A 21,138-nucleotide genomic window follows, 5' to 3' on the forward strand; every position below is an offset into this window, starting at 1 on the left:
TCTATAAGTAGGTCTCTGCCCCTTTCCCCTCCATGCTTGATAGAATTCTGTACCTATTTCTAGGGGCACTCCCATGTGGGCTGTTGACTGCAGAAGCCAACCTGGGAGCTTCCGGCGCCCTGCCATGTTTCCACCAACCTTGGGTCCATACAACTCCGTATCTACCAACCTGTGACCTTCCTGCACCCCGCTTCACCTTTTTGCATCATTGGCCTTGGGCTACCTGAGCCTGAAGAGGGCTCCAACTAGCATCAGCCCCATAGCTTTGAGGTGCGATGGGCTGGGATGCCTAGTTGATATAAAGTTCTTTCTGACACACACATGAGAGCCACAGGCTTTGTTTCTTTCGACAACCCAGCATAACACACCTACTCTTGGGGGGTACCTCTAAGCCTTTGGAACACCCTGCCTAATAAGAGTAACTTTGTATAAATGGAGCCTTCTGAATAGCTGCTAGCTTATGTTAATCATGTGATGGATCGTGAACATCTGCTGTTGACCTGAAGCTCTGGGCCACACTGTATCACTCTGACCTCTGAAGTGGTCGGTGACTGAATAACGTCAGTAACATTAATCCTCAATAAAATCCATAGATGCCATGACCTGCATGAGTTTTCCTGGTTGGCAGTATTGTCTGTGGTCACACATGGTTGCTGAAAGAATCAGGTGTGGTGTCCAGCATCACTGCAAGAGGACACCTGGGTTCCCCTAATGCCCATTTACTCCTGAACTCTGCTTTCGGAGCCTTCGGCTTTTTCTGATTTTAATCTGTATCTTTTCACTGCAATAAACCTCATGATGAGTCTAGCTGCTTTCAGAGTTCTGTTGAGTCCATAGCAAATCATCTTGGGAACTGTCCACACAGGGTATGACTTTATTGTGAGCAATGGTGGTTTTTCTTTACCCTCAGACTCATCCCCCCTGAGAAAATAAGGAACATGAAGACCTGCTCTTGATCCCCCAGTTCCGGGAAGCATTTCCTTGCCTTCCTGGCTCACTGCTCTCCCTCAAGTCCTCAGTATGTTCAAAAAGAAATGGAGAACATGAACAACTTTCATTCCTGCTCTTTTATCTATTTCCCACCCCCCAAAAAAAAGTTGTACTGAACCTGTGCGCTCAGTGCATGGTTCACCAGGCAGTGGATAGTCCCCAGGATGCCACCCCCAGCCACCCTCCCTTTGCTCCTGGCAGCAGAACTGGGGACTTTTCACATGGCACTCTCGTTGCCTCCCCGGCTCCTGGACACCCCCTTCTCCTGTAGGGACTTGTAGGGCTTCCCCAGACTGGGGAGTGTGAGCTCTGCTTCCTGAAGCTCCAGCTCCTGCTGAGACAAATGCTCAATAACAGCTGCTCCAATCGAGTCCCCTAAGACGTTGGTCATTGTCCGCAGCCGGTCACTGGTAGGGAGGAAGAGAAGAGGAGAGCTGCTATTAACAGGGGCTTGTGGAAAACTGGTGGAGGACGGGGGAGAGGCAGAGGGGACTCCCTGTGCTTGAACTTGCTGTCTGGGTTCCAGCCCAGTCCATAACCACATGATTGCAAACAGGTTTCTCTTCCTCCAATATAAGAAGGTAAGATTGGTGCTCAGATATTCACACTTGTTCTGAGTTCTGCACATTTTTATGAGACATCTTACATGGACATCTGATGCAGTCAGTTGGGGATTATAAAATGAAAGGCATGTAAGATCCAGGGAGGTACCCCCATAAGTAGACCAGGCCAAGAGAGTTATTCACCTGTACATGCGGAAGCCCCTCCAAATATTGTGCCCCCGTGGAACTTTGGTCCTACTAGCGAACTGTTATGTGGGAACTAGGGTTCTACTTCCCAGAATAAAGAAATCCAGTTTCTGTTGTTTTGTAAGGTATCATGCTTTTAAGGGTTGAGAAGTATGGGTTTTTTTCATTGCAGGGCACATCTCTCCCGTGGATCACCACTAGTTCCTGGCAGCCATAGCCAGTTAAGGTTGCCATCAAGTTGATTTGGATTCATGGGGACCCCATAAGACAGGGTAGAACTTCCCTGTAGGTTTCAGAGGCTGTCAGTCTTTATGGGATCAGAAAGCCTCATCTTTCTCCCATGGAGTAGCTAGTGGTTTTGAACTACTGACCTTGTGGTTGGCAGCCCAGTGTATAACCCACTGTGCCACCTGGACACCTATCTAAAGGACATGGCTTTGAATATCCTCCTAGGCCCCTTTTTGCTTTAAAATTCAAGGACTTTCCTTGTTGAGAACTCACACTTTGGGGCTCCTCAGGGGGAGTGTGAAGGCTGAAGGGGGAGGGGAGACAGCACTTACAGAAACCAGTCCACAGCTATGATAAGAGTGATGTCTTCAGTGGGCAGGCCAACTGATGTCAGCACAATCACCATGGTGACTAGGCCAGCCTGTGGGATGCCAGCAGCCCCAACACTGGCAGCTGTAGCTGTGATACTGCAGGAGGAGACAGGACATGGGGAGACGGAGGAAGGGAAGGAAGGGAAAATGAGTGGGAAAAGGATAACGGGGAAGGATCAGTCCTATTAATTCCCCCCAATAAAAATCTAGCCCCAAACAACTCTCATTAAAGGTCAATGCAGGTAGAACCTCTCATACTTCACTGGGATGTGGTTGTAAGTATTTTCTACAATAGGTTTACACAAGAACACTTCGTTCTAACAACCTGGCGTTCTGTGATGCTCACCCTCCCAGCACGATCGCTGAAGACCAAATGGGTGCATGAGCAAATGTGGCGAAGAAAGCAGATGGCGCCAACATCTGGAGTCTTAAAAGCTTTAAGAAAAACAAGCGGCCATCTAGCAGAAAAGCAACAAGCCCACATGAAAGAAGCACACCAGCCTGCGCACTCATGAGGTGCCAACGGGATGGGGTAACAGGCATCAGAAGACCCAGAACAAACAAACAAAAACCATATTGCTGAGAACGAGGGAGGTCGGAGCAGAGATCCAAACCCCATCTGCAGACAATGGAACGTCCCATCCCAGAAGAGGCACAAGGAAGAGATGAGTCAAAACGGGCACATTATAGCACCAATGAAACAATATTTGTCTGGTTTTTTGAGGCTTCCTCACCCCCCCCCCCACTATCATGACCCCAGGCCTGCCTTTCAGTTCTGGCTAGACCAGAGCATCTGCACTGGTACAGACAACAGCTCACAACACAGCGAATCCAGGAACATGAATGGGAGTAGCGATACCAGCATGGTAGGGGAAAGAGGGGAGTGGCATGGGGAGGAAATGGGAACTGATTACAATGATCAACACATCACCACCACCACCCCAGGGGGATGAATAACAGAAACCACGAGGGAAGGGAGACAGTAGTCGGTGTAAGATAATAAAATAATAATTCATAATTTTTCAAGGGGTCATCAGCGAGGGAGCTCCCAATAAAATGATCTTTTAATATTTTTTGGTAAATAAATAATAGGTGTGCACAACTCCTAGTTACATGGTAGGTGTTTAATCAGCTGCTTCTAGGGACACGTGGAAAAATATCACTTGCGAACCAGGAGAATGAGCCTCCCCTGTGTGACTAAGCTACTAGGAGGTAGGTTGGTACAAATCAAGCCCACTTATGGCACTCTAAAAGGTAGATTAAGTTTAGAGTCAAAAAGATAAACTACCTAGGGTGCTGAGAGAATGAAATAATACTGGTTTTGAAAACTGAAATGTCAGAAAATATGGTCGGAGGGAAAAAGATGGCCACGATTATGTAGAGCGTTAGATAGGATCAGGGTGGGGTAGACTATCACTCACAGCCCCTCATTCTGAAGCCAATGACGTAAATGAACTTGCAGTCTAGTGGTTAGCAACCTAATGCTTAACCCACTGCTCCACCAAGGCTCCTTTTAATAATGTCAAAGTTCCCCCTGGAAACTTTGTACAGATCATGAATCTAGGAAGGTTAGAAGTCATTACAATGAAACGGAATGCAAAAAGATTGCTGCCCTGGCCATGGGTGAGCTGAAATGGACTGGTTCTGACCATTTTGGGTCAGACAATTATGGTGGACTGTGCCTGGAACGACATGTCCAAAATGAATGGGGTTTCTTTCAAGGTCAAAAGGAATGTTTCAAAATCATTTTGAAATACAATAGGATGAAACAATATAGCTACAAAGAATTCCAGTTAATATAATTATTATTCAAATCTATGCATCAACCACTAATGCTAATGAAAAAATTGAAGAATTCTGCAAACTGTTTCCGTCTTAAATTGAACAAGCACGCGACCAAGTTTCATTGGCAGTTGAAATATGAAAAATGGAAATAAAGAAGAACCCATAGTTGGAAAACACAGCCTCAGAAACATCATGGAGACTGCATGATGAAATTTAGCAAGAATAGCGATTTTGTTGTTGACACCTTTCTTTCACAATGCAAGTGGTAACTGTACACGTGAACCTAACCAGATGGAATATACAGGAATCAAGTTTGCTGTATTTGTGGAAAGAGATGATGGAAACGATCAGTATCACCAACCAAATTCAAGCCGGAGGGAAATGTGAAACAGACTCAATTGGGCATATGCAAGTTCAGGTTGAAACTAAAGAAAATTTAAACAAGTCTAGGAGAGTTCAAATACAATCTTGGGTATATTCCACCTGAACTATAGAATATGTCAAGAAAGATTTGATGCCTTGAACACTAATGACCTGGTGGGTTGTGAGATAACATTAAAAGCAGCATATATACATATCCCTGCTCCGTGCTCACCCTCATTCAGAGATCGATGAAGATATGGTCCTATAGCAAAATATGGTGAAGAAACCAGATGGTGCCTGGTTATAAGAATGGATAACATCTGGGGTCTTAAAGACTTGCTTTAAAACAGCAGCGACCTAAGTGAGGTGTCAACTAAGTTCACATGGAAGAAGCACACCAACCTATGTGATCCAATGATTGTAAATAATAAAATCCAAATTTGAAAGAGGGAATGGTATCAGAGCTTAAATTGTGAACACCAGCTATGGATGAGAGTGGAACCCCAAATACATTTGGAGGGTTCCCACATGGATTAAGCCTCTTTTGAATCCTCTTTGGCCATAACTGAGGGGTGTGGATAGCCTTGCTATTGTAAAGTCAATTATGGCAGATATCCAAACCAAAACTTAACTCACTGCCATCGAGTCAGTGATGACTCACAGTAACCATCATCACCACCACCACCTCCAGTCAGTTTCTGAGATCATAACTGTTTATGGGAGTAGAAAGACCAGTCTTTCTCCCTCGGAGCTGCTGGTGGTTTCAAACTGCCAACCATGTGGATTGCAGCCCAACTCATAATCATTACATTACCAGGGCTCCTCTGGCAGATATGGGTAGGTTAAAATGTAATATCTTAACGTCTGATATCCCTTTGAACCTATTTAAAGTTGTTTCCCCTCCAGGGAAGGATGAGGCTTTTGACTTCTTTGAAGATTTGCAGGCTCAGAGACTCACAGGGGCAGTTCTACCCTGTCCTACAGGGTCGCTGTATGTCAGCATTGACTTGATGGCGGTGGAAATAATGTCCCAGACGGATGATTGATGATGTTCTCTAACATTCAATGACAATGATGTCTCTACGGTGAACTAGGGACGTCTATAAACTATAGAAGCATGAATAGATTTTGGGCATGCATTTAATTCTAGCCCTTATTGAAAAACAATTAGTTCTTATAACATGGCCCTGGTGGATGCTCACCCTCATGAAGAGATCACTGAACACATGGGTGCTATAGCAAAGTGTGGTGAAAAAACCAGATGGTCTTGGCTATTAGAAATAATAATATCTGGAATCTTAAAAAGTTTGTTTTCAAACAAGCATCTATCTAAGTGAGGTGTCATCTAAATTCACATGGAAGAGGAACACCAACCTGTATGATCCAAGAATTGTAAATAAATAAATATATATATTCCAAATCTAAAGAAGATTTTGCATCAGAACTTAAATTGTGAACACGTGGTTTACAGAAGGTTGTGGACCACAGTGGAAGCCCAAAATCCATGAGCAGGGTCCATGCATGGATTAACTCTCTGGGGAATCCCCTCCAGTCACAGTTGAGGACTATGAATAACTCTTACCAGGCAGAGAGCTTTGTAAAGTCAATTATAGCAGGTGTAGATAGGTCAAAATGTAATACTTTATCATTTGATCTCCCCGTTGACCCAATTTAACACTGTCTCAGTTTAAAAACAAACAAACAACAACAACAAAACCAAGAGGAAATACATGTGGATTAAGCACCTAGTAAATTCCCTCTGACCATGGCCCAGGGATGTGAATATCCTGGCTATCACACATAATGTATTGGAAAGTAGATTGCTGCAGGCGCAGTAAAAACCTAGCAGCCTGTTATTTGATATCCTAAAGTTCCACTTAAGTTTGTTCTACTTGTTAATATTTCTGCTTTCTTTTCAATTGAAGTTTTAATCTATTTTTACTTTGTTATTCTTGTTAGCTTTTTGCTGCTGTTTATTTGGTTCTTAATGTTTTTCTGTGTATGAAGCCCAGGGTAGGTAAGTCTATCGAGACAGTAGCTAGATTACTGGTTCCTTAGAGGAATGTCAGGGGCGGTTTGGGGGAATCGGGAGTAATAACGATGAGGACAAGACTGAAGAAAATGTTCTAAAACTGAGTGTAGTGGTGACTGTACAACTCTTCTTGATGTGATTGAACTATTGAATTGTATGCTCTGTGAACCGTATGCCATTAAAGCTGTTAGGAAAAAAACATCGTTTTCGTTTTTAGTATTTTATGCTTTCTTTTTGATTGAGGTTTTTTCAATGTTTTATCTAATCATGGTTGTTGGTTTATGTTTGTATGCTTGCTGTTTGTATTTTGTATGATGTTTTAATGTATGAAATTCAGGATAGCTAGATCTGTAGAAAATGTAACTGGTCTGATAATTGCCTCTGGGTAAAACAGGGAAGGAGAATGGGGAAATGAGGAGCTAACACTGAGTAATAGGGGGAAAAAATGTGCTCGCATTGTGGTGATGACTGCACATATCTTCCTAAGATGTTTGAGTGATTAAATTGTATAATATATGAAGTATATGCCAATAAAACTATTTTAAAAAACAAAACATATTTCAAGAAAGCAAAATGTCGTTTAAAAGACAAGAAAAGATCAAACTAGATGTCAGAAGAGATTCTGAAACTCACTCTTGAATATAGGAGAGCTAAATCGAATGGAAGACATATTGAAGTAAGAGCTGAACAGAAAAATGTAACAGGCAGTTAGAAAAGACAAAGCATAATATTATAACAAAATGTGCAGAAACCTAGAGTTAAAAGCCCAAAAGAGAGAACACACTAAGCGTATCTCAAGCTGGACAAATTGAAGAAAGAAGTCAAGCCTCAAGTTGAAATAGGAAGGACACTGTGGGTGAGATACTGCATCGACTTAGGCGGGAAGCATGAGAAGAAGACAAAATGAATGCACAGTCACTGTCACGAGCAGAATGAGTTGACATTCAACCATTTCAAGAGGTGGCATGTGACCAAGAACTAATAATGGCGAAGGAGGACTTCTAAACTGCACTGAAGGCATTAGCCAAACCAAGGACCCAGGAACTGATGGGACACCAAATGAAATATTCCCACAAGCTCAGGATGCGCTGGAAGCATACATTAGTCTATTCCAAGGATTAGAAGGCAGCTGCCTGCTGACCGACTAGAAGAGATTCATGTTTTTGCTCATGCCAAGGAAAGGGGACCCAGAAGAATGTGGAAATTACCGAAAAACATTTTTAATGTCACATGCAAGTAAACTTTTGCTAAAGATAATTCAAACATGGCTGCAGCCAAACATTGATAGGCAATGCCAGAAATTCAACCAGATTTACAAGAGGAGGGACACGAGGGACAGCATTGCTGGTGTCGGACAGATCTTGGCTGAAAGCGGAGAATACCAGAAAGACGTTTACTTGTGTTTTACTGACGGAGCAAAGGCAACGTGGATCCTAAGAAACGCCTGATGATACTGCCAGGAATGGTACTTCTCCAAGACTTCACTGTGCCCTTATGGAACTGCAGGACCAAGAGGCATTCATTCAAACAGAACAAGGGAATGCCGTGTGCGTAAAAATCCGGGAAGATGTGTGTTGAGGAAAAGACCGGAAGGGCCTGAAATGCTTGCTATTATTTTAATGCTTAAATCTGAAGGTCTAGTTGATGGGGCCCGGGGGTCACATGTTCGAAGGAGATTCTTTTCGTAAGCACCGTGCTTTGGAAAGCCCTGGACAAATCTGGCATCGGGCACTCTTCCAACATGGATTTCTCTTCAACAACTAGCACTTCCCTTGGCCTTTAGCAGTGACTCCCTCCTCCCTCCAGCTGAGCTTCTCCCTCCCTCACCTGCCCGCAAGGCTGTTCCCCACCTATAGCCGCCTTACCTGATGGTTGTGATCTGGCCAAGGTTGAGCTCGTAGTTGTTGACCTGGGCAATGAAGATAGCAGCCAAGGCCTCGTAGAGGGCCGTGCCGTCCATGTTCACTGTGGCCCCCACAGGCAACACAAATCTGGTGATGCGCCGGTCCACACCCAAGCCCTCCTCCAGACAGCGGAAAGTGATAGGCAGGGTTGCAGAGCTGGGGGAGAGAGCCCCAGGAGTCAGACCAAGGATGCCTAGGAATGGCTAGGGCAGTCATGGGTTAAAGAAGTGCTTTATCTGACACACAGGGGCTGGTGGGAGCTAAGACAAGGCAAGGCGGGCAAGGGGATCATGTTCTGTGATTGGGGAGGGTTGTAAGGAAGAGGGATTCTTCATGAGATGGCACACGCAATAATGGGGGGGCGCCCTTAGGTTGGAGGTCTCTTGATCCAATGACTAGAAACTAGTTTGGGCCAGTATTTCACTCTGACACTCTGCTCCCAGAAAAAGAAGACCAAGAGTCTCCTAATCTCTCACCTTTGGGGGCTAAAAGAAGCGTGATATGGAATATCCCTACTCACCATTTCTGATGTTGTCCTAAGGGCACCCTTTGCTACATTAACCCTCTTGGCCTCCAACCCCACTACTTTCCTGGGGAAGTGGAGGGACCTAATTGATCTATGAGTTCAGTCCAAGGAGAAGACATCTCCTTCTGAGCCAGCTGTTCCACCAGACTTTTGTTCTGGTCATGCAGTAAGATGACCAGACCCACGGAGGAGATCTTGGTGCACCCAGCTCGGCAGGAACCAGGCACCTTTGATTCTGGGGTGCAGAGCGAGCAAGCTCACATGGTCACAGATCAAAAGGCAAGTTCTCCAAGCAGCATGATAGGTAGAGGATATATATATATATAGTTTTCCATATGATTAACCATTGTGATCCTCTCCATCAGTTTTTAATTTGGAAGGAGAAATGCATGTCTTTATTTACTGCATAGCATTGCAACAACAGTAAAGAGGAAAGAGGGAGGGGGGTGGCGGGGAGAGAAAGACAGGGATACTCCAGACATCATCTCAAAGAAAAAGGAGGACTAAGGGACTAGAAATTGAGAACATCGGATGTTGCGGAATCTTGTTCTACTCTCAAATCCTGTACCTCATTCTCCATATAAAACAGGAAAAAAGGAAGAAAAAGCAGGCCCCGGAGAACCAGCTCCAGGCCAGCCATTTGTAGACTGTCAAGAGCCCCTGGCATTATCACACATCTCAGAGGAGGTGTCTCTGGTGGGGATACGGTGGGACTCCCAGGAGAACCTGGGAAAGACCAGAAGTAACCCATGGAGGTCACCCACCACTGGTGGTGAACAGGACCATACCTGGATGACGTGCCCATGGCGGTGATGAGGGCCTGCAGCAAGCCCCCGATGAAGGGGAAAGGATTCCGGTGGGTGATGAGGAAGTAGATGAGGGGGAGCACACCACCAGCATGGAGGAACAAGCCTACGATGACTGTCAGGGTGTACATGCCCAGTTGACCCCCCAGGACGGCCATGTCTTCCATCTCCAGGATCTTCCCAGCAATCAGGAAGAGGATGCCCACAGGTGCATACCTGGACCAAGCCAGACACCGATTAGCGATCCTGCATGACACTCTCCTCCCACAGGAGGAGGTGCCAGCCCCAACGTTGTGCAGCACCCTTGCCCACATGGCGCTCTAGAGTCAGGCAGTGTCCCAGAAACCAGACTTCTACTTACTTCACCCCGGCCATTCCAACAAATTAACACACTGGGGCTGGAATTCACAAATGAATACCATCTCCCTCCAACCACAGCTCCCCCTAGAGAGCAGGAAAGTTCCTGGAGCGCTGATGGGTTGTGGGTCTCTCCCCGCTTTCCTCCTCCACTCAAACCCCCACCCCTGCCCGCCCTCACACACACAAACCGCTCTTTTATACATTGCCCTTGCTAGATTCTTCCCAGACATTCATCTCTGGCATTCTAATTTCCCTTACACACTTTGCCCCACAATTGTAACCTCTATGCCCCTCTTCTCTCCTATAAACTCATATGCCCCTCGTAGACACCACCCCCGACCTATTTTATTTGCATGTCTCACTAGCTTCTCAAACAACCTGTCCTAAATCAGAATCACTTATTCATTCATTCAACAGATATTTATTGAGTCGCTACTATGTTCCAGGCATTTGGTCCCTGCTCTCATGGAGCTTACATTCTAATAGAAGACACAGACAGAGCACGAAGAAACACATCGTCAAGAATTTCATCTGGTGTTAACTGTGGTAAAGGTAGTGGGAGCGGATGGTAGGGTTTTAGAATGGCTAAACTTCCTGGAAGAGGAGACGCAGGAGCTTAGACAGGAATGATGGGAAGAAACCATGTCTATGTGGGAGAAAGCATTGCAGGCAAAGTAGACAAGGGATGAGTGTAAACTTGGAAAGTTGGAGTCGTGCGAGGAAAAGAGAGTTGCGGGAATGAAAGAAGCTAGTTACATGAGGTTCACCTGTGTTCCCACAAACCAGTCTGTCCCTTGGTCTTGTGAGTTTCAATAAGCAGCTCCCCAATTCTCTCACCACTCAGACTTTCATTGTTTCCCTGTCCCTTTTAGAAACTGAAATCTAAGCTCAGTTATGTTTGTGGTGGGGAGGTTTGGGGGAGCTGGTGTGCTAGCTTGGTTCAGAAATGATAAGACTCAATATAAGGTGGTGGGAATAATCATGAGGAAGACTGCTCTAGACACAACTGAGTACCTTAAGCTGGGCTCAGAGTAATCCCTAAGGATTGGTTGACATGTTAGGCATCTCCAAGTCAACATGTCTAGACTGGCCTTTATGTCCCTCTGTGGATCTGCGCTCAACTCCCTTGCCTTCATCCTTCCACTCCCTTCTCTGCACAAGTCCTCAGCCCTGGATCCATTTTCGACGACTTCTTAGCACATCTCGAGATTTACCCAACTATGCTGATGGCCACTATACATTTATCGTTTCCTACTTCAGTGGAGCTTTCGATAGCTCCTCGTCTTTCCCTTGCCTCTGATAACCTCCCCCTTTCATTCTCCTCGTGTGCTTTTCTAAGCTCTCATTTTAGCCTCCAGGCCCTTAAATAATTTGCAAACCATTTTGGATATTATACATACTTTTCCCTAATTGGGGACCAGCCATCCTTGCTTGCTTCCCACATCAACCCCCAACTTATCCTAGGCTCCTGTCTCCCCAACACCCCACCACTTTGCAAATAACTCCGCTTCTTTCAAGATTTGCATCTTTTCTTTCGTCTGCTTAAAGTTTGTTTCTCCTCTGATGGTCCTGTTGGAGTCCTACTCACCTTTTATGCCCCAATTAAGGGATCTCCTTCTTTAACCATTTCCTCCTTAAATTGCAAGCATGGGTCACAGAATACTTTTTTGACTCCCCTTTACTATATAACCTAACATCTTATATTCTATTTATCTAGTCTGCCTCTGTCTTATATTCTACCATCTTATATTTTATTTATCTAGTCTGCCTCTGTCTTGTATTCTACCATCTTATATTATATTTATCTAGTCTGCCTCTGTCTTATATTCTACCATCTTATATTATATTTATCTAGTCTGCCTCTGTCTTATATTCTACCGTCTTATATTATATTTATCTAGTCTGCCTCTGTCTTGTATTCTACCATCTTATATTATATTTATCTAGTCTGTATCTGTCTGTCTCCTGCAAAACTTTACAAGCTGCCCGAGGACCAGAACTCAATGAAATCTATATTCCACGATTAGAGACACAGTTTGAGGGTAGATCTGCTGAATGTGGGAAGAAATTGGTGAGGCAAGCTGACACCAAGGGCTCGAGTAGAACGAAAACATTTTGAAAATGATGATGGCAACAAATGTACAAATGTGCTTGATACAGTGGGTGGGTGGATGGATGGATTGTGATAAGAGTTGTACAAGCCCCCAATAAAATGATTTTTGAAAAGAGAGAAATTGGTGAGGCAGTGAATGCATTTAAAGAAGCAAATGAGTGTATCCATTTAAGAATAAAGAGTGATACACGCGCACGCAAAGGAGACATGGGAATGAATGAGTGCCTAATTGAATGTATAGATGAATAAATGAGTGAGTGGGTGAACTTTTGAGTGAGTGAATGAAAGCCGAACAAGTAGGTCAGTGAATGAGTCGATAAATAAATGACTCAATCAATACTTCAGTTACAACATAGGTGAATTCACGGATACACTTTTTTGTTCGTGAAGAAACTTAGGGAAGGACGAATATCTGAATGAGCAAATTAGCCGATGCATAAAAGAGAGAGAGAGAGAGTGAATCGATGCACGGAGGAATAAACATGTCTATTTATGAGTGCGTACATGGATGAGTGACTAAACAGATGCGTCAGGGAAGACGGGGGTAAATAGAACACTGCACGGAATAAGGAAGGGGATGAATGAGTGAGTGGGTGAATGTGTAATGAGTATCTGTGTCCGCCTGCCCCAAGAAGCCTACCTCCCAGCCCTGACTTCACCCTTGCTAGGTGCTGTCCCTGTCTTCCCTGGCACAGCCCGACACTCACCAGATAATGATTCCCACCAGCCGCATAATAGCCTCATTGAGGCTGTCGAAGAAGTCCCGCAGGACTCGGCCTTTATGCTTCATGCCACCAATGACCAGCCCAAAGGCCACAGAGAAGACCACGAGACCCAGTGCGTTGATGCCGTTGGCTGAGCCAGGCACTGGCACAGTCTCCTCGAAGCTCAGCACCTGGTGCAGGGTGCCCAGAGCCCGTGTGACATTTTCTAGGAGGCTGGTTCCATTCTCCTCTGAGGATGGAGGAGACATGGAGGCACTCAGCTCAGATCCATTCTCTGTCCTCACAATGGTCCTGGTTACTGTTCTTGTGCTGTATTGTGTCTTGAACTGAAAGAAAGAAACATTGGCCCCACACTTGGTTCTTCGGATGTGCCAGAATCACCTGGAGAAATGTGTTTGGAACAAGAATTCCTGGTCCCCAGAATAAAGCCCATGGGGCCCCAGAATCTGCATTCTCCCCTGGTCCTAGGTGATGCCCAGTCCCAATTTAGGGGCCTCTCTGTGAACTCATGTGTGGGTGTCCCACGATCATAAGGCCTGGACTCTTAACCCCAGTTTGGTGCCTGCTCCAGGTCCCCTCAGCCTGAGCCCTTCTCTGGAACCTTCCCTAGATCATCAAACACAAGAGAAATATCTGCCTTTCTCCCAGACCCATTCAGCGACTCTTCTCCATGGCTCTGCCAGGCCCTTCCTCCTCCCTTCCACCCTGCATGGGTTCGGCCGTGTCATGGCAAGCTCCCCCCACCCTCCAGATCTCCTTGATGGAACTACATCTCCCCCTGACCTGTTTGAAGCAGGCTTCCACAAGGTTGGGTGGAAACATATTTCTGTAGAAAAATATCAATAAGGGAAAATTGTTAGACGTTGGAAGAGAGTGTCACCATTACAATAATGACATCGATGGTAATCATATTAATGGCAGACAACACTTGAAGCTTACGGTAGGTCAGCCACTCAGCTCAGTGTCTTCTCTATATTATCGACGTCAACAACCCTTAAGGTGAGTTGGAATGGACTCAATGATAGTGAATTTGAGAAAGGTGAGTGCCACACCCCCATCTTACATACATAGGTGAACACCACCACCCCTATTTTACATATATATACAAACACAGAGACATTCTATCATTAAAGCCACACAATTGCTAAAGGGTGGAGCTATCTGAGCACCTTACCGGGACCTTATACCATCAGAGAGACCCCTCAAAAGGCCTCAGGATGACCCAGAACTCCTTCAGCTCTAGCAGCTCACAAGTTAGGGGCTAGGGTAGAAGGCTGGCTAGTTTGTACAACTAGGCTCCGCTTGGGTGTTGCCATTCTCACCCTGGGTCACCAGTCCCCGAATCTCTAGGGGTGATTGCACACAGGGCTGGGCATCCCAACAGAAACCGAAAGAACATCACCTGACCAGGTCCATGAAGGCATCCGCTGTGGGGACAGGCTCAACCCGGCCTTCTCGGTGCAGCCCTTCCTTGGAGCCCTTGCCAGGGTGAATAATGGTGACCATCAGGATGCCAATGAAGACAGCGATGACTGTGGTTACCATGTAGTACACGGCTGCTCGCATCCCCATTCGCCCCGTTGCTTTGTTGTCCAGAGACGCCATGCCTAGGGCACAGAGAGTGGGGCCCTGCACAATCGCTCCACACCCCAGTCCCCATTGAACAAACCACCTGCTTCTTTCCCCCACACCGCCAGCTCAAGGGTCTGACAGCAAGCGCCCGCGTCAACAGGCCCACCTAAGCACCAAACCAGGACGCATGTACCCACCGTGATCCACCATCGTCTATGTATAGCGGCATCCTCCACTCCCGTCTGTTTGCCGAGTGTCCCAGCACATCCCATTCCATCTTTTGCCTTATCTGGACCCCAAGCCCTATTCCGCTAGCCACACTCCTTTCCGACCACACAAAGTGAACCTTATTAACCAAGCCCGTCTTCCACGTACTCCCTTTAAACTACAGCCTCAGTTCCCTTCCACTCTTCTTCCCTCTGTCCACCCGAGCACCGCACGTCCATCTCCCCAGCTCACTGATGTCCAGCGGGCTGCCTTGGACCCACACATGTGTCCTCCCGCCGCTGGTAGTGTTGGTTGTAAATGGCTCGTGCTGCCCCCTTTTCCAGAGACTTGTCCTCAGCAAGGCAGGAGCTGTTACACCAGGAATGGCTGGGAGACTCTTCCTTCCTCTCAGAGCAGGCCTGTGGCCAGTGACTGACTTATACAAAAGGGTGACAAAAGACCGGCTCGTGGCGGTACAGTTTTATGGTTTTGTTTATATCCAGAGCCCCCCATTAGCTCAGCTGGAAAGTCCTCCTCCTCTTTGGTGCTGTTCACATGCCTGAGCCCCTCTTGGTTCAGGCTGGAGGCCCCCCTCCCACGGGCTCCCCATGGGATCAAGCCAACAGACTAGCCCCCTTGTCAACCTGCATCTTCACTTAGCTTCTTTCCCTCCCCTGGTCTGCTTCCCTCACTTCTTCACAGATTGTGTTGAGAGGCCCCCTCCTGTACCCCCTCAGTAAACCACCTGTGCAAATACCCCCATGCCCATTTCTGCTTCTAGGAAACCCAACCTATTGAAAGATCCTTTCACGGCCCTGCCTCCATCACTAGTCCCATAGGAGGGGAATTAGCAAGCTACAGTCGACAGGCCCAATCCAAACTGCGTCCTGGTTTTGTAGACAATGCTGCTGTGGAAGACGGCCGTGCTCAATGATCTACATATCGCCCGTCAGTGGCTGCTGTGGTGCCGAGAAGGGTGGTCACATCAGAGACCATATGGCCCTCGAAGCTGAAAACACGTAGTAGCCGGCCTTTGCTGCCATCCATCCGAACGTCCATCCCACGCTCCACCCACCAGCCATCGCCTCAATCTTACTCACTTCCCACACCACTATCCACATCCCACCCTACTGACAATTCAGACCAACTCTGAGCTTCCACCCCTGGCTACAGCACCCTTTCTTTTTTATCATTTTAAATATTTTCACCTCTGGATGAAACGGCAGCTCTGCCGGCTACTTACTGTTTTACCTACAAAGAAGGTGCAGGGCAGCTATTACGATAAGAGGTGCAGGTCATAGAGAGTTGAAACCTCAGTGATTGGAGCCCAGGCTTGGGTCAAGGAGTCTGGCCTGGTGTGACCTCTAGGGAAGAGGTTCTGAGCTGGGAAGGACAGCCCGTGCTTGTGGTGATTCTGGGTTTCCGTTCAGTACTAAACTCTGCGAGGGGTCCAGGAAGCCAACACCAGCCGGGGACTCTCTCACCTGTGACCAGGCTGGAGACGATGAGAGGCAGCACCAACATCTGTAGCATCCTCATGAGCAACTCTCCAGGGAACGAGAAGTATTTGATCTGGCGGTAGGTGAGTTGATATGGACGCAGGGCAAAGGCCAGGCCAACCCCTAGGGTCAAAAAAAGGGTTGGAGGGTAGAGTTTGGGTCAACCTGTACCCCCACCCCACCCCCTCAGTTCCAAGTAGGGTTCATCCACCCCAGGGAGTGAAGGTGAGTGGGAGTTGGCGGAAGAGAAACAGTCTAGGATGTTTGTATTTGTGTGCCTTTGATACCCGCAAGGCTGCATGTGTGACGATATTGATATCTGTCCAAATGTGTGTCTACATGTATGTGTATACACAGGGTGCACGTGCGATGGTGTGTGTTCATTTGTGAACATGTACAAGCGCCTTTTACTTGTGGGTTCACAGGCGTATGTCTATCTGTTTTCACCTGTGTGCACAGGTGTAGCTTTGCGTATATGTATGAGGGGGCTTCAGGGCATTTGTGGGAAAATTCCCTTATCTTTTAGTTAAATTTTTCCACAAACTTTCCGAAGTTCCCTTGTATTGGTGTTTTCAAACAAAGAATTGTGTCTGTGCGGGCATGTTGGCATTGTGTGGATATTTAGCTCATGTGAATAACATGTTGTCCCCCAAATGATAGGTTGGCATCCTCACCCGTACACCTATAGATGGGGGCCTGTCCAGAAACAGGGCTCTCTTTGTTATGTCAATTGTTTCATACTCAAGTAGATCTAAATGTAACCTTTTCTGGGTTATGAGAATGGTGCCTGGGAGATACAGTGGTTAAAGTGTTCGGCTGCCAACCGAAAGGCCAGCGGTTCAAACCTAGCAGACATGCAGAGGGAGACCGTGAAGCAGCCTGCTTCTACAGCGATTCCAGCCTTGGAAATCCATAGGACAGTTCCACTCTGTCCCGTGGGCTAGCTTTGATGCAGAATCGATTTGACAGCAATGGGAGAGATGACAAAAGAAAGAGCCAGTACATTTGACATTAAGATACCCACACCCAGTGGGGAGCAGACGGAAAGGAAACTACACGAGGATTGGCTACACGTCACGGAGCAAGACAGGCATTTCAGGGTCTGCCAACAAAGACAGGCCAACATGGAAGAGAGCCTGACTGGGCCTTCAGCCTCGCGTCTACGTTCTTTTCTTGAAGCTCGCACACCTGTACTTCTGGTATACTATAAATCTAAGCAGTAGGGGCGAGAGAAAGACAGGAGCACTCTATGTATGTGTTTGGGCATGCCTTGCTAGGTGCGTCCCTTGTATGCATGTGACCTAATTGGTAGGTGTGGGAGTGATAATATGCATTTGTTTCCAAGCAGCTACATGTGCCTTATGTGTGGGTCCATACACATATGCACATGTGTGTATCCTGTGTGGATATAGGCATGATTTGTGTGCATATGTATTAAAGGAGTGGCTTGGCTGCATATGTGCAGCTGTCTTCAACCATATGCAGACGTGCGTCTCAGTGCGTGTCTGTGAGTTTAAGCTCTTAAGCGTGTGAGTGGGGATGTGCAAAGGGGTAAATGTGCATTTATCACATTTAATCACAAAATAAATTTACCAATGCACTCGTAAATTCTAGTATATGTGTGTACATGTGTGAGCTTATGTGATTGCATCTGTAAGTAATGCACAAGAATTACAAACATCTTAGTGTGAGTTCACATGTAAAACGTGTGTTTGTATAGTGTACTCACCAGTGTGTCTGCACACATATGTATCCACCACTTGTTTGTTGTACTGCGGTGACTTGTGAGAAGCCATGTTGGTGTAGCCCTGCTGACCACAAGGTCAGCAGTTTGAGCCCAAGTAGCAACCCCAATTTGCTACGTAAAGATTTAAAGTCTCAGAAAATCAAAGAGGCAGTTCCACTCGGCCCTATTCGGTCGTTCTGAGTTGGAATAAACTCAGCAGTAGTGAAAGTTTGTTGTTTTTGAGAGGTGGTTTGTATGTTTCTGTGAAGCTGGAACCTTAGTCAGCAGTATTTTAAATAAGAGCAAGATCACCAGGGATGGGCGGGTTTCGATGCAGCTTCTAGACTAAGACAGACTAACAAGAAAGGCCTGGCAATCTACTTTCCCAGAACCAGTCAATGAAAACCCGATATTGTGCATTCACATCACTGGAGGGGAGCAGTCACTCAGAGAGGATATCCCGCCTGATGGCGGAGGCAGTCGGCAAGGGCAGGGAGACCTTTGGTGAAAGGATTGGCACAGTAGCTGAAACCGGGGCTCAAATATGTCAGTGACTTGTGACGATGATGCAGAACCAGGCAGCGTTCCATGAGTTGCGGTTGAGGCCATCTATCCATCATCTAGCTAGCCAGCTATTATCGAACTATGTCGTTGTTAGTTGGCCCCAAGGTGACACCAATTCCCGGCCACCCTATGTGTGAAGTGTACCGCCAACGCTCCCTAGGGTTTTCAAGGTGAGCTCTAGGAGCGACTTGTGTGCATATGTGTTACTGTCTCCACACACGGGGGGGGGGGGGGGGATGTGTGCCTTTTGAAAGCAGGCTGCCACTCTGTCTCCTGAGGTTCCTCTAGGTGCGGTCCACTAGGCAACTAGATGCTACTAGCGCTACCCAGAGATTTCTCAACCCATCTCCTGGCTCATCCATCTATGGCAGCGTGAAATTGTGTGCACGAATAGGTGTGAACGTGCACTTATTAGAGAGGGTGAGATGTTGTGGCTGATGACTTGTGTAGAAATGAGCACCCATAAAACACAGGTGAGATTGAGTAGGGTGGGTTGGGGTGAAGAGGCATGTGTGTGAGGGTAGCGGGGATGTTTCTGGAAGTCCCTGCCCCCTAACCCCCCGCCCCCGGAAAGGGTTAGGTCCCCTTCTCTGGGAGCTGACTCACCAATGATCACGGCGCTGACCGTCAACAGGATGAAGGCATTGCGGCGGAGGAAACGCAGCACGTGCTCCAGGGTCATGGTCTGCAGGCGCAGGCGCGTCCGGAGCGCTCTCTGCTGCAAGCTCTCGTGCAGCTGCTGCAGGCAACCCACTCGGCCCAACCGCTGGCCGCTCTCCCGCAGAAACAGGCTGTTGGCGTGGCTGCCCATCGTCTACCTGTGGGGGAGACCATGGCAGGGGGGGCCAGGCCTGGCGGGGGTCTGGACAGGGGCTGGGGTAGGCGCGCTGCACAGCCAGCTCAGGGCAGCTCCAGGGGCAACTGTCTTCTAGTTCGTTGAAGTCGTCATGAAAACTGAGGACGGCCCCAGTTCTGTTTTGTTTGTCAATCATTGTATTGGGGGCTCGTACAACTCTTATCACAATCCATCCATTCATCCATCCATTGTGTCAAGCACTTTTGTACATTTGTGTCCCTCATCTTTCTCAAAACATTTGCTTTCTACTTGAGCCCTTGATATCAGCTCTTCATTTTTATCCCTCCCTTCCCACTCCCCACTTCTCCATGAGCCCATGATAATTTATAAATTATTATTATTTTGTTATATCTTACACAGTTCGACGTCACCCTTCACACACTTCTCCACTGTCCATTCCCCAGGGAGGAGGTTATATGAAGATCCTTGTAATCTGTTCGCTCTTTCTCTGTCACCTTCCCTCCACCCTCCCGAACTGCCCCAGTTCTTAAACCAAAGTAACAGGCCTTTACTGACCACCCACTGTGTAGCCAACCCTAGACATGGCACCTTGGGACCAGCCACCGATTAGTTTGGTGTCCAGCTTAGGGGGACGCTCCACCAGCTGTTGATAAAGACACACAGTTGGCAGGTTCCTATCAAGCAGAGGTGCCCAATGTGCGAGCAGCTGCTCTGTGAGAAGGTCCAAATGAGCGGGGTGTCACTCGGGCAGGAAATGCATGAGTCGCATCTCCTTGGGATATGTGGTCGTGAGCCTCTTTAGGGATGCTACAATTGTTGTCATACTGTTAACCGCAGGAACAATGCTTGAACTGATTTTAACCGTTACTCCCAAGCACAAAAACTTGGGCTAAAAATGAGGCTTCGCCCTTGGTTACGGAATGAATGTGGACATTGCTCTTATTATAGTTCCAAATAGAACCTATACTCTTCCCTAAAAATAACAAAATACTTAGAAACTAAAACCCCATTTCCCACCTGCATACCAACTGAACACCTTAAATGCCCCTATAGTCAAAGTCACTGCCATTGAATTGTTACCAACTCAAAGCCATCCTATGAGTTTCTGAGACTGTAACTCTTTATGGGAGTAGAAAGCCCCATCTTTCCACTGTGGGGAGACTGGTAGTTTGGAAGCGGCTGGTGTTTAGAACGTCTGACCTTTTCAGATAGCAGCCCAATGCATAATCATTATGCCTCCAAGTAGCCCTTATAGGTAGCTTGGAAATTACTATGCTTTGAGTGTCCCTCTATAGTGACACTGTGACTTCCATGGACCCAAAGGTCTTTTGCCTTCCATGGCCTCGTTTTCCATTAAAAAAAAATTTCTTAAGCTATATATTACAGTGTTGTTGGTATAAAGGCAAACATAGTAGAATGCTACATGAAAACATGTTCCTTGGCAGCCACTTCTGAAAACTGTTCAGTGGTGCTTCCAAAAGCTGGACACGGAATTACCACGTTCCCAGTAATCTCCATCCTAGACATAGACCCAGAAGAAGCGAAAGCAAAGGCACAAAGAGAAGGCTTCACACCAGTATTTGTGACAGCACTTTACACAATAGACAAGAGGTGAACACAAATGACAAGTGGCTGAAAAAAAAGTTTGGTACATCTTACAAATTGGGACATTTGTTAGTGGTCATTGAGTCGGTTCCGACTCATAGTGACCTTATATACAACAGAACAAAACACTGCTCAGTCCTGTGTCATTCTCGCAAATGTTCTTCTGTGTGAGCCCATTGATGCAGTCCCTGGGTCA

General features: G+C 46.7%; 1 protein-coding gene across 1 annotated transcript; it reads right to left on the minus strand.

The window, feature by feature from the left end:
• Positions 1-1,207: 1,207 nt before the first annotated feature.
• SLC1A6 (solute carrier family 1 member 6) lies at positions 1,208-19,331 on the minus strand. Its single transcript, XM_075548302.1, has 9 exons — positions 19,127-19,331; positions 16,216-16,353; positions 14,355-14,559; positions 13,736-13,778; positions 12,935-13,278; positions 9,737-9,970; positions 8,384-8,578; positions 2,300-2,434; positions 1,208-1,397 (listed from the first exon to the last, which is right to left on the minus strand). The coding sequence occupies exons 1-9, from the start codon at positions 19,329-19,331 to the stop codon at positions 1,208-1,210; spliced, it is 1,689 nt and encodes a 562-aa protein (XP_075404417.1).
• Between the last annotated feature and the right edge of the window lie 1,807 nt (positions 19,332-21,138).

Source organism: Tenrec ecaudatus, chromosome 1, assembly GCF_050624435.1.
Source record: "Tenrec ecaudatus isolate mTenEca1 chromosome 1, mTenEca1.hap1, whole genome shotgun sequence".
Taxonomy (NCBI): domain Eukaryota; kingdom Metazoa; phylum Chordata; class Mammalia; order Afrosoricida; family Tenrecidae; genus Tenrec; species Tenrec ecaudatus.